Source organism: Bos indicus x Bos taurus, chromosome 4 (assembly GCF_003369695.1).
Source record: "Bos indicus x Bos taurus breed Angus x Brahman F1 hybrid chromosome 4, Bos_hybrid_MaternalHap_v2.0, whole genome shotgun sequence".
NCBI classification, from domain to species: domain Eukaryota; kingdom Metazoa; phylum Chordata; class Mammalia; order Artiodactyla; family Bovidae; genus Bos; species Bos indicus x Bos taurus.
The window spans coordinates 22804963-22819042 of NC_040079.1; the positions used below are offsets into that span (position 1 = coordinate 22804963).

A 14080-nucleotide genomic window follows, 5' to 3' on the forward strand; every position below is an offset into this window, starting at 1 on the left:
CTCTAAAAAGTTCCAAGTCAGCTCAACTCTGGAGAGCGTCTAATCTACCCAGTAAACAAAACTCACATTGACCAAATAATCAGGCTACAAAATCAGAATAAGAGCCTGATACGCATCAGCTCTATCTGAAAGCTGCACTAGAGGAAAGCAACAAGTAACTTTTAGTCAACCTTCAACATGTCTACATACACATGAATATTGCCACGTGATGTCTGTCTTAACACAAATATTTTATTTCCAGCTACTACTTAGAGCAAGTGTTAAATGAAGTCAAGGACAATTGGTTTTGGTCTGTTTTACAGCATAGGCTATAAACCACATCACTGGTTCCAAACCTGTCCAAACATTGGAATCACTTGGAGAATGCCAACAATTACAGAAGTTACTGTCCCATCCCCAGAGATTTCAAGCCTAGGGTGCAACCTGGGCTTTAGGGTTCCTAAAGGATTCCCTGATGTACAGAGTTTGGGAACCACTGCCCTACAGCCAAGTGAGCCAATTGAAAACTGCTGAACGTGATGAGGTTTAGTGAAACAACACACAGTTTCTATGTGCTTTAAAAGAGGCAAATTAAAAGCAGATACAAAAAGCAAAGCAAAAGAAAAGGGAAGCTACTACAATAAGCCAGTGCCTATCAAACAGTGTGGCTTTTAAAAACCCCAGCCTTCAAAATCAAACATAAATTAAAAGGGCAGGGGTAAATACCCACCCCCCCACACACACACACACAATGGAATATTACTTAAGTAACAGAAAGGATCAAAATTGGGTCATTTGCAGTGATGTGGATGGACCCAGAGTCTGTCATACAGAGGGAAGTCAGAAAGAGAAAACCAAATATTGCATATTCACACATACATATAGGCTCTAGAAACATGGTACAGGCTATTTGCAGGGCAGGAACAGAGACGCAGCTGTGAAGAACGAACATGTGTACAACGGGGCAGAAGGGGAGAGTGAGACAACTGGAGAGAGTAGGACTGAAATATACATATATACACTACCACGTGTGAAGTAGACAGCTAGTGGGAAACAGCTGCATATAGCACAGGGAGCTGAGCCCAGCGCTCAGTCATCACCTAGATGGGCGGGATGGGGGTGGGAGAGGGGGACACGGGAGGCTCAAGACGGAAGGGATACATGCATAGAGCTGATTCACATTGTTGCAGAGCATAAACCATCAAAATACACTCAAGCAGTTATACTCCAATAAAAAATAAAAAATAAAATAAATTAAAAGGTCAATGAGTGAGAAAAATAGTTACTACAAAGCCTGTACTTTTACTTTCCAGGAGAAAAATGCTGCTGCCACAGTAAAACTACTTACTTAATTAGGGATCCAAAAACCAAGGTTATTCATTTACTAACTTTATTTTTAGCTTTTCCTTAATCTTTTTGCCAAGAAAATTAGATGTAGGTGTTTCAATTCAGGGTTCCCAAAGAGAGCTGAAAGCAGCTACGGCTGACCGGCCTATTAAAATATTAATAGCAAACCATACTTCCCCACTCCCAGCCCCTGGATTCCTGGAACTCTGGTGGTACCGATCATGATATGAGATGCTGTTTACTTCCTCATCATCTGTCTCTTTCTACTAGCATGTAAGCTCCTTCAAGGTTAAGGTCACCTTCACAGATCCACGTACCAACAACGGGATTGTCATATTCGTTTGTCCATCTATCAAAACACGTGCCAAATTCTTTGCTGATCAATTATTAGTATAGAATCTTGGCATCAGTTTTTAAGATCAATATTCTACACTAGGAACAGATGGGTTTTAATGGTGGCTATTTCATTATTGATCACGGATACATTTGTTTTTATCATGTTGTACAGAAATCTATATGGAATACTGAAACATTTTGCAGGCACTGAACCACTTCACGTTATATCCAGTAAGTTCTCTAGAATGTTTCAGCTCCTGATAGCCATAGTGCTTTCATCTCAATACCACTTGTAGACTCAGGAGAGAAAAAAACAGTCCTGTGAGATCTCAGAAACTTTCAAGCCACGTAAGGGGATATGCATTTTGGCCCCTTGTGTCTTACTTGTACATTATTTTATAATGGAAGCATGATCACCCCTTGCCTATCCATAAAATGAGAATAGAGTTATTTGCTAATGACACAGGTTTACTGGCACCAACGGGACCAACTTCACTGGCCCACTGGTCCTGCCATCTAAGCAGTGACAGAAAGAACAACAACTCTAATACTAAAGTCAACGGAAGTCAATACTTTTGATAGGCATCCTCTGAAAGTGAACTGGCCTACATCTGACTACAATACCCAACAGATTAACACACCTGGTCACCTAAGACTAGATTTTGCAACAAACTGATCCTGGGTAGCTTACCAACAAATTACACTGTTTACCACTGGACAGTCAGTGGGTACCCATTGAGCATATTCTTGATGTAGGCTTAAGAGGTGACTGATAACACAATCTGGAATTTGTTCACATAAGATCCTGAAAACATGGTCTAGAACTTTGAGGTCTTGGTCATCCAACCATGCATGTGTTAGAGCAGAAAAGATGTGTGTTCTGAGAAAAATTCTCTCTCTGCCTGCAGGGATTCCTTGACCATATAAAATGTGGAGTGGTCTTTCACTCGGGGCAAGAAGAAAAGGAATCAGAATTGCCTAACTTAGTCCCACTTCAACTCTTAGCTCAAAACAAGTCCACCTCAGACTGGTTTTTGACTGTCTAACATGGTAGCGATCACCACATCCTTTCTTACAGTATCAGTAAACAAATTAATTACAAACAGCATTTCTAAGGTCTTACTATGGATACTTGGTGTACTTTACATACATAGCTTACTATTTCTGTTGTTTATGTTCTGTTTTTTTTGGCCATGAGGCATGTAGGATCTTGGCTCCCTCATCAGGGATCGAACCCACACTGCCTGCAGGGGAAGGTGAAGTCTTAACCACTGAACCGCCAGGGAAGTCCAATAGCTTAATATTTCATTTAATCCTTTCAACAACCCTGAGGGCATTCAATTATTCTCAATTCCAACTTTCAGCTAAGCCAAATTAAATAATTAGCCCCAAGGCATTCAGCTAGTAAAAGTCAAAGCTGGGATTCAAGCCCAGGTCCACCTGACCCCCAGGAAGCCCCATGCTCACATTCACAGCCTTGAATGTTATCCAACAATTGCAAAGGATCTTGAAAACTAAAAATATGACAAATAGAGTTATTTTTATCATAGGATCTTTGAAAACTATGCAATTAAGTAGCTGTTTTACTCTCTTTATCCCAAATGTGGGCACAATTTCATAGGGTAAGTGAAATAATTCCACCATACCATTCTCTCAGCAAAGCACTCTGGGACCTCTAAGAAGGCAGCCAACATAAATATGCTATTATAATTATCGTTAACAATCCCTATCTGGCTATACAGCTATAGATTCTTTTTAAAAAGGTGTTATAAATAAAAAAGACAAAATGATCACGATACATTCAAAATCTCTACAATCTCAGGAAGCCTTAGAAATGAAAAAATTATTTTAGTCACAAGCCTTGTGACTGTCAGCTAAAGTGCTTCAAAACTACTCGCACGAGCTTGGTTTCCACTGATTGAATGCAATTATGAATTTACTTCTATAGGTTGATAAATCAGAACTTGTGTAAGTGGTTTTCAAAGCTCATCTGTGCAATTTCAGTTTGATGCAGACTTCCACCCAAAACTCTCCTTAAAAAAAAAAAAATAGTTTGTAAAAATATTAACTATCATGAAATACCTTCCTGGTTGGCTCACGCCACTGGAAAGAAGCTGCTATTCTTATATTAATAATTCTTCCCAGAATTAATCAGTCATTGTACATTAGAACCAGCAGCTGGAGTGTTTTGAGTGATAATGAAACCTGTAACAAGGCATCTTCAGCCGTCTTTTCAAGACAATAAGGGAATTAAAATTTCAATTTAAATGCAGAGGTTTGAAACACGCTTCACTGGCAAAATTACTTCAATTAATGTGAGTGGAATACAAAGGACAGACTGCAGAAATGTGATGCAGCAACCAGAAATTATGTCATTAATGTGCTTGCATCAACCCGGCACAATGACTGCAGAGGTCTAATTTAAACCGTACATATCACAAAGCTACAGGCTACAATATTAATCAAGTCTCTGATTTCAACATGACGGATACAGGCTTCTTGCTGGATCACTTTTAGCTTTTCATAAGCTAACAGCAGCTGTTTACCTTGAAAGAGGAAACAAAAGGCCAGGCCTATTTGCAGACATCCCCTGTCATGACAATTTAATTATTTTATGCAATACTCGGGTTATCATATCAAAAGAAATAAATATCCCATCTAGAAGCCGCATCTGTAGCCATCAGCCCACTCTGATGGTGAAGCAGGAATTGCAGGAGCTGACACGATCTGTGGGTCACCACTGATTTATTTACTCTGGATTTATTAACCTGAGGAAGGATTAAATTATTGGGCATCTGCACCTGCCTTAAAATGGAAATGCAAAATCTTTTGATAAAAAGATCCAAGGAAATCAGAGGGGTTTGAAAGACTAGACTGTCCTGCCTTCACTTTCTTGTGATGTCTTTTAGCAAAGATTTTCATTTGGACTCTTGAGATGCCTTAAGTAGATTTTACTTCTAAGAGCACATAACCACGGGGAAAAGCAATGTGATTATTTTCTCATATGAAGTCCAATAAAAAAGCAATTATAGACCTTACCATTTTTTCACATACAAAAGGCAAACTGAAGAATATTTCCAACTTTTTAAGCACATCTTAAATCCCACCTCCATGAAATCTTCATTGTATGTTAGGAAATGCTAACCCCCCAGGTCATGCAAAGCAACTACCTTATCTGGAAAATGGAGAGGACATCAGAAACCTCTCTCTCATAAGAGTATTGTAAGAATTCAGTGTCTAAAATGGTACCAGCACATAGTGAGGGCTCAATACATATTAGCTAGTATTATAATTATGCTTTTGTTGTTCATTTAAACACTGTAGAAAGGAAAGGTTAGGAACGAGAGAACTTTGCCATTAAGAAAACAAAAAGATTAACAAAAGCCACAAATCAGAGGGAAAAAGTCAGACCCGAGCTTGTAGAAAGGAAGTGCCCTTTTCTATTTATTGGTAAGACAGTCTTCCACAGAGCTACCCATTTGGCTAATCATCAGTGAACTCTATGTAAAGTGCATTATGCTAAGTACAGGGTAGACAAAAATAGGTAAGACATAGTCCTTGCCCTTAACGACCTACCATACAAACAAAAGCAACTATATTCCTGTGAAATACACGCAGCTTATGGAAATAAATTTACTCATGTTAAGCATTAATACTACAATGAATATATAATAATTCATTTTTTAAAAAATAAGATAAGTATCTAATCACCTAGGGCATTCAGAAACTCGATGAAATTTGAGCCACGTCTTAAAGAATAAATCATCATTTTCCAAGTAGGAAGGATGAAGATTAGGTTTAAAGAAATGTATGGTAAGAGCCACTGCTTTAAAAAGCAACCAGAAGCTGACAATCAGAAGTACAACTAACAAATACATGTAGTGTCGCTGAAGGAGTCCATTACTAAGCATTATTATTATAAAGGACATAAATTGAAACTTTAATAAATGAGAGATAGCCTGTTCACAACATTACAACTGTGAAAGACAATATTACAAAGAAGACACTCTCCTAAATTTAATCAAAATGTCATCATGTTGGGACTTCTCCGGCAGTCCAGCGGTTAAGTTTCCACACTTCCTATGCAAGGGACACGGGGTTCCATCCCTGGTAGCGATCTACAATCCCACATGCTGCAGAGCATGGCCAAAAAGTGTTTTTAAAAGTTCCTCTCATGCTTTTAATGGAACCTGACAAGCGGACACTAAAATTCCTATGGAAGAGTAAAATAACAAACGTGTGAAGATAAACAATAAGTGTGTAAAGAGTAAAATTAAAAAATAAAATGTGTCAAGAATAGCATAGTTCTGAATAGCAAAGTGAGGGAATGTCTTCACCTGCTATCAAGATATATTTTAAAATTATAGTAATTAAAACAGCATGGTTTTGGTGCAGATACAGACAAGACCAACAAAATAGAGAGATCAGAAACAGACCCATGCACATATGCAAACTTGGTATGTGACCAAGGTAGAATTATAAACCAGCAGGAAATGAATTCAATAAATGGCTTGAGCCAAGCAGCTATACTGAAGGTAAAATCAGATCTCTAGTTCATGCCATATACATTTTAAGTGGATTAAAGACAACAGTATAAGAAATTCTCTTTGTGACAGTGGGATAAAAAAAAATTTCTCAAAAGAAGTCATATAACAAAGGAAAAAAAGACTGAAAAACATTGTTGAATTAAATTTTAAAACTGTTTAATAAAAGACACCATCAACAAAAAGATACTACCAACTGGGAAAAGATATTTACAATCCATCTAACAAAAAATTAGTATCCAGAGTGAAGAACTACAAACAGACAAAAAGAGGAACTTCTGAGAATTCTCTCACCTTCACTCTTTTCTAGAGGTGACTGCCCTTTCTTCTTAACCAACTCCCCATGTCTCCCATGTCCCTCAATCACACAGTTTTACTTAGAACTGACAATCACAGTATCCAAGGTGACCAATAGATCCTACGCTCATATTTCTGAATTAGAAGATTATTTTCAGCTGGAAATTGTAACATAATAGCTTACAAACCTTCTTTTTCCCCAAACACCAAAACTCTGCCCACATGTGGAAGAAAGTCTATAGAAAAAAAAATTTTTTAATGCAGGAAGACCATATAGATGGCCTTCAACATAGATGCCTGTTCTTTTAGCAGACTGGCTACATGGGTAAAGCAATTCTCTTACCTAAGCTAGCTAGAGCTGAATTTCTGCAACTTAGAACTCAGAATTTACAGAAATATCTAATGAGGTCCTTAAGAAAATAAGTTCAAAAAAAATATATGGTATCATTAATTAGCTCTTAAATAAATTAGCCCTTGAGGAATAAAGGCTAGTCCTAAAATCTGAAATCCTAAAATGAACGTAACAGCAAAATAAACATTAACAACCTATTTTTAATATATGGCACTAACTTAAAAACAGGCCCAGTACAAAAAATCATGGTTCAAATAGACGTATATATGCTACACAAATATATATATGTATATATAAGCTTATCCATTCTGACTGCTGAGTCTTGAATATTTAGTACATATATGCCTTCCTGAGTTTCCCAGGTGGCTCAGTGGATAAAGAATCCACCTGCCAATGCAGAAGAGACAGGAGACGTGGGTTCGATCCCTATATTAGGAAGATCCCCTAGAAGAGGACATGGCAACCCACTCCAGTGTTCTTGCCCGGAGAATCTCACGGACAGAGGAGCCTGGCGGGCTACAGTCCATGGGGTCACAAAGAGTCGAATGTGACTGAAGCGCTGGCCTTGCATTGCACGCATGCCGTCCTAACATAAACCAACAGTAAAGCTGAGAGGCAAGTAAATTTTTTATTGGACACCATATAGTCATTATTAAGGAAGATGACACTATAAAGATACTATAAAGATATTTTGCCACTCTGAAGAAAAGACCATAATTAACTTCCTTCCACTGTGGAAATTCACTATCACATAACCAGGTTTTAATATATGAGAGAATATCATGGCACATCTCATCTCTTGGTTATCAAGTTTCCTTTAAACCTTAAGACAGACTTCGAGCAAAATTCTTCTTGAAAGTCAGAATGAATTAGAACCACTTAGAGGATTTAACCTGTTTTGCTCCCACTAATTCCTCTCAGTGTTTTGGGTTTTTTTCTTCCCAGAGTTGCAGGCAATCTAATTTGTTGAAACAAAGATAAGGGACCTTCACCTATCGTGGAAAAGAAAATCCAAATACAGTCCATCTGCTTCTGAGAGTTTCTGTCATCCCCAGACAACTGTTAGAAGGATACAGGGGAGTTGGTGTGGGAGGAGGAGGTAGAATAAGCAGCTCCTGTTCAGAGCCACAGGCCCTGGAAGGTTAAGGTTTTTAGGAAGCAAGATTTGTATTTTTTTTAATTTTTTATTCATTATCCTGACTCTCAGCCACGTGTACCACCAGCTGCAACCCTCTCTTGAATTTTCACTTCTAATTCAGAAAGTAGCAGAGAGGACGAAGATACAGGCTAAACATTCTTTCACAGAATTTGTGCAACCTACAGTTCAGAAATCTCCAAAAGTTCTCTCTCATGCAGATTTCATTCTTCAAAATGGGGTTCATTAATCATCTTCCTCTGACACTCCAACTAACACCTCTCATCACCATTCATGACAGGTCCTGGTTTCTCACCATCATACTTCTTGCCATTGTTCCCAAGGCAGACGATGTAAATAACCATAGCCTACCACTGCAAACACTGAAACCAGGAAGAGAACCAGGCAGGCTTCACCTGCAAGGGCTCATGAATGCCCAGAGGGCAGTTTGTCATGTGCTCTGAGAGGGACAGAATTCAGAGGGAACAGAAGGAAGCACTCTTCTATCTGAGCAGAAACACCCAGGAGTGTGGGCTGTGCTCTTACCAGCATGTCCGTGGCACTGAGATAGTGCTTGCTGGCCATGCACTGTTCCAGCTTTTGAGGCACTTGCTTGATATTCTCAATTTCATCCAGCAGGTTCAGAACATGCTTATGTTCAATTCCTTCAATCCACAGCTTCCGAAGCTCATCTCGTTTGCAGTGCAATAGCATCTTGCATGAAAGCAGATTCTCTTTCACCTGGAACAGAACAGTTTCCATCTTGGGTCAGTGCAAAGTCTTGCCAGACTAAACCTACAGTGTGGTTTGTATTCTTCACCATTACCGCTGTAACAGTCCGTAGTTCTCACTGCCACCCGTTTTCCTGAGGCTAATCTACATGTGGAATTCTAATCCTGATTAACACACAGATTCACTTGCTTAGGTCTCCACGTCTCTGTATTCTCCTTCCTGTGAGATGAGAGAATTACTCCTAACCAACCTCTGAGTAATCTAGAAAAATATTACTCAGGCTACAAAGCACTCTGAAAATAGGATGTTCCACACCTAAATTAGGATGTCTAAAAGGGAGTGACTAATTTGAGAGACCACACTATTAATCCTTCTCCATTCTTTCTGGCATATTTCCTATTCAGCTGATGAGTCACCTGGCTCATCCTTCGAGGTCTAAAACTTCAGCTGAATTTTATAACCAAGGAACTGGACATTCATCTCAACTGACTAAAATGAAAGTAAAGTCAGCTTCCAGGAGAGCAGACATATCCGGAGGCACTCATGAAATAACAGAATTAAAACATGCCAAGAATTTTTTGCCATGTATTCTGATTTTTAGATATTAAATAAGACGGTTGCCAGCATTCTCATAGATCTGCCCAGTTTGGCACCAGCATCGGTAAGCAAAGCTTGATAACGAAGGAGGAGAAGAGGAGCAAGGGGGGTAGACATAGTGTTCAGGATAAGTGTATTTCCACTTCCTACCCTAATTAAAAATTTTTATTTTTATAGCATGATACAGTAAAAATCATGAGCTTTCACAATTTACAGAACTACTTTTATATACTCTTGATATTCTTTTATATGTGTCTTTATTTAAGTTAGAATTTCATATTTGTTTACAGTTTTGGTTTTCTGTTTGAGGTACATGAAGGGATATCACTTGAGTTTTAGCAAATGCATACATATCTGCATAATTCAAACCTTCATTAATGTATAGGACATTCCCATCACTCTAGAAAGTCTACCATGTTTGTAACAATTAAAGTATCTTCTTCTACAATATTTAGTGTCGTGGCACTCAGACTCGCTATTTTTTTGATGAGTATAAAACTAAATTTTAACATCTTTCCAAAAAACATGGAAAATAGGATGAATGAATGCTAAAATGAGAAGGTATCTTGAGACAGTATCTAATCCAATCCTACAACTTAAAGGCAACTTTTATCCTTTTTAAAATCATACTTTTATCAAACTCTCCAATGTAAAAAGAGCCCTAAGTAAGGGCACTCTAATCTCTCCTGATAAGCATAGTAGAATGACTTAGCTTTTGAGGGAGTGATAGACCTCTTTAACAATCTGGCAAAGAAGTTTCTAATGAACCTAATTCTTCCTGCAATCCCAAAGAGATGGCAAATAACTCCTTCTTAGCATAAAATACTAAGACAAGAGAGAACAGAGAGGAGGGAATAGCAAAGATGGCAAGAAATACTTGGAAACTGACAAGAAGATGGACGGCATCAAGTGGGGTTTGTTAAGACTGAAAAGGAAGCACCAAGAATTCAAGGTGGAGGGACTTCCCTCGTGGTTCACTGATTGAGACTCAATGCTCCCAGTGCAGGGATTGTGGGTTTGATCTTTGGTTGGGGAACTAAAAGCCTACATGCCACAAAGTGCGGCCAAAAAACTTAGCCAGCAGACCCATAGGTAGCAATTTATCAAAAAAACAAACAAAAAAAAAAGGTACAGAGCTGAAAGTATTTTGAGTCCTCAAACATCTTCATCAAACCACACAGATGTGTAATTCCCTCCCCTCAACCCTGGCCAAATAGGTTTACAATCTGAAGAAACTGAACTATAAAGAATCTGGACCAGGAAATGTCAGCCAACTGGGAGGAGGGAGGCAGGCACTGAGCAGGAAACAGGAAGATGGGGTCAAACTGGACCCACCAACAAGGAAGGTCCTCAGCCCTCTCTGGACCCTCAACCTCCTTGCTGGGTTGGCTCCAGTAATACTCAGCTTGACTCTGAGCCCCGATACGGGAAACATATGGCTCTCCCCTGGGAAAAACAACCAACTGAAAAGACCTATAAATGGTGACATTTGAAGCTCCAGCAAGGAAACTGTTGGGTCCCTACCCAATCATCACAAGACAAGTCCCAGCACATGCTCTGAGCTGTGCAGTACACCTCCCTCCCCCATGGAGCCAGCCAAGGATCACCATACAGTCAAGGAAAGCCTGTAATATGGAAGACAGGTAAAAGAAAAAGGTGCTGAGTGGAGCAGGGAAACAGAAACTAAGGGAGGAAAAAGAAATTTTTGAAATCTATGATGAGTATCCCTTGGGGGAAAAGATATTACATCAGTGAAACAAGAATAGGATGCTATTTAAAAAAAAAAAACTCAGAGAATGAAAACCAGCTCTTAGAAATTATAAGTATGATAGGAAAAAAAAAATCCAATAAACATTAAAAGAGACTCTTGAAATCTCCAAAGAGTAAGACACAGAAAAACAAAGGAAGGAAAGTAGATGAGAAAAGAAAATTGTGTGATTGCTCCAACAGGTCCAAATAAGAATACCAGGGGAAGAAAAATGAGAGGGGAGAAAAAAAAAAAAAAAAAGATAAAATGTTCCAGAGCAAAAGACACGAATTTTCCAACTGCAAAGGCATGCCAAGTGTTCAAGACAATGGAATGAAAAAAGACCAAAGCCAGGGCACCTTATCCTGACTTGTAAGAACACAAAGATACAGTTCTAAAAGCTTTCAAAGGAAGAAAAAATAAAAAACCCACACAAAGGATTGTAAATCAGAACATATCTCAATAGGAACGTTAAAAGCCACAAGACAAAGGAATAATATTTCTTCAAAATCTTAAGAAGTCTTTCCCAGAAAAACTTTCAATCAAGTGTGAAGAAAAAAATAAAGACACTTTCAGACATGCAAGCTCTCAAAAAGACAGACCTCATTTGTGCTGTATCTCACCAACTACTGAAGGATACACTCCATCAATTAAGAGGAAAACGAGAACATACACAGGATCCAGCAAAGGGGGACACTGATGCAAAACAAACACAAGTGATTCTCCAGTCACTGACTCCAAGGAAAACAACAAAGATATCACACAAACAAAACAGTATGCTGGATGGCTTCAGTGCACACATTCATGTCATTAGAATAAAACAAGCTAAGATCATGGCATCCGGTCCCATCACTTCACGGCAAATAGATGGGGAAACAATGGAAACAGTGTCAGACTTTATTCTGGGGGCTCCAAAATCACTGCAGATGGTGACTGCAGCCATGAAATTAAAAGATACTTACTCCTTGGAAGGAAAGTTATGACCAACCTAGATAGCATATTCAAAAGCAGAGACATTACTTTGCCCACAAAGATCCATCTAGTCAAAGCTATGGTTTTTTTTAGTAGTTATGTATGGATGTGAGAGGTGGACTATAAAGAAAGCTGAGCGCCGAAGAATTGATGCTTTTGAACTGTGGTGTTGGAGAAGACTCTTGAGAGTCCCTTGGACTGCAAGGAGATCCAACCAGTCCATCCTACAGAAGATCAGTCCTGGGTGTTCATTGGAAGGACTGAGGTTGAAGCTGAAACTCCAATACTTTGGCCACCTGATGCAAAGAGCTGACTCATTTGAAAAGACCCTGATGCTAAGAAAGATCGAGGGCAGGAGGAGAAGGGCTGACAGAGGATGAGATGGTTGGATGGCATCATCAACTCAATGGACATGAGTTTGGGTAGACTCCGGGAGTTGGTGATGGACAGGGAGGCCTGGTGTGCTGCAGTTCGTGGGGTCGCAAAGAGTCAGACAGAACTGAGCAACTGAACTGAACTGAATAAAATAAGCACCAGTTATTTAACCAAAAACTAGGATACAACTATACAGAAAGGATGAGGGAAGATGAGGTGAGATGGGTGAACTAAATTGAGGGGGGGAACCATAACTGGAACCTCATATACAATGTCTTAGAGAAAGAAATGGCTACCCGCTCTGCTATTCTTGGCAGAAGAATTCCACGGACAGATGAGGCTGGTGGGCTACAGGCCGTGGGACCCCAAAGAGTTGCACATGACTGAGCAATTAACACATATAATGTCTAAAATAGAAAAATCCAGAAAAGTAGTATAAGCTTACTACTTAGAAATATAGAAATACAAATATCTGGGGGAAAAAATGAAAGAAATTTCATACTGAAGTATGAAATTAGTTTTATGGTAGGATGAGGTAGGGAAAAGCTGGTTTTTAATCAGTATTTGTGATTTTATTTGACTTTTTAGAACACATTTCTCAAGGCCATTCCTAGATCCCTCTAGGAGTTCTTGGTCCCTGGGTTAAGAACTCTAGCTATTAAATCCATTCTATTTTAAATCTTAGTTGAAATCTATCAAAATCTAATTTCCGATATTCTGCCCATATCACCTTGGTTCTATACGTCTCAGCTTTTTCCTCTGTGTGTAATGGTTACTATGGCAACAGTTAAAAATAAATTTTATGTCATACAACACCCAACTAGGCTCTTGATCAAGAGAGTGAGAGATAAACTTACAGTGTTGTCAGTAAAGCTTGGCAAACTCCTTTCTGATTGGAAAAAGACCATTATGGCATTTCATACAGGATATATACAATGTAATCTGCTCACTCCTCATTTTTGCTTACTAAATGGAGGAAAAATAAAAAGGAAGGTAGGATGTGTGGCTGGGTTTGGGGGCAGGAGAGATGGCATCAGGCTGTGTGGAAAATGAACATCACCAAAATGATTCCCTAAGTTGAATTTAGCCAAAGATGCAGACATAAGAAGCTACAAGAACTTTTAAAACTAAATTGCCCTGAGGCTTCAGCTTTTTGATCAGAAAGTCACAGTTAACAAGAAATGTTCTTTTAAAACTTGGGGTGATGGGGGGAATACCAGTCAGCAATAAAAGGGAAGAAACATGAATTTCAACATTAAGGCTGAGCAAAGGAAGCCAGACGCAAGAGTGTATATTCTGACGTTCCAGAAGAAACAAAAATATATGCAAATAGATTTCAAATCAGTATTTGACGCAGGATGAGGTAGGCGGGGGGGGGGGGGGGGGGGGGGGGGGGGTTATTGCCTGTAAAGAAGCAGAAGAGAACTCTCTGAGACAATGGAAATACATTCAAGGATATATACGTTTGGCAAAACTCATTGAACTGTACTCTAAAAATAATGCACTTTACTGTATGCAAACTCTAGCTCAATAGATAAAATTTTTGAAATAGGGAGGGGAGAAACAAGGCTATATCCAGCAGTGAATAATGGCACCTTTTAAATGTAAGAATGGCATCTTTTAAATGTAAGAAAGATACCATATTCCACCTAAGCCTTTATTTCTCA

At 38.9% G+C, this 14080-nt stretch overlaps 1 protein-coding gene across 1 annotated transcript in view; it reads right to left on the bottom strand.

The window, feature by feature from the left end:
• The window catches only part of EXOC4 (exocyst complex component 4), an 805586-nt gene that overhangs the window by 762599 nt on the left and 28907 nt on the right, over positions 1–14080 (bottom strand). Inside the window, exon 3 of the mRNA XM_027538961.1 lies at positions 8537–8731. Coding sequence (XP_027394762.1) covers positions 8537–8731 — 195 coding nt within the window. The remainder of the gene's footprint in view (positions 1–8536; positions 8732–14080) is intronic.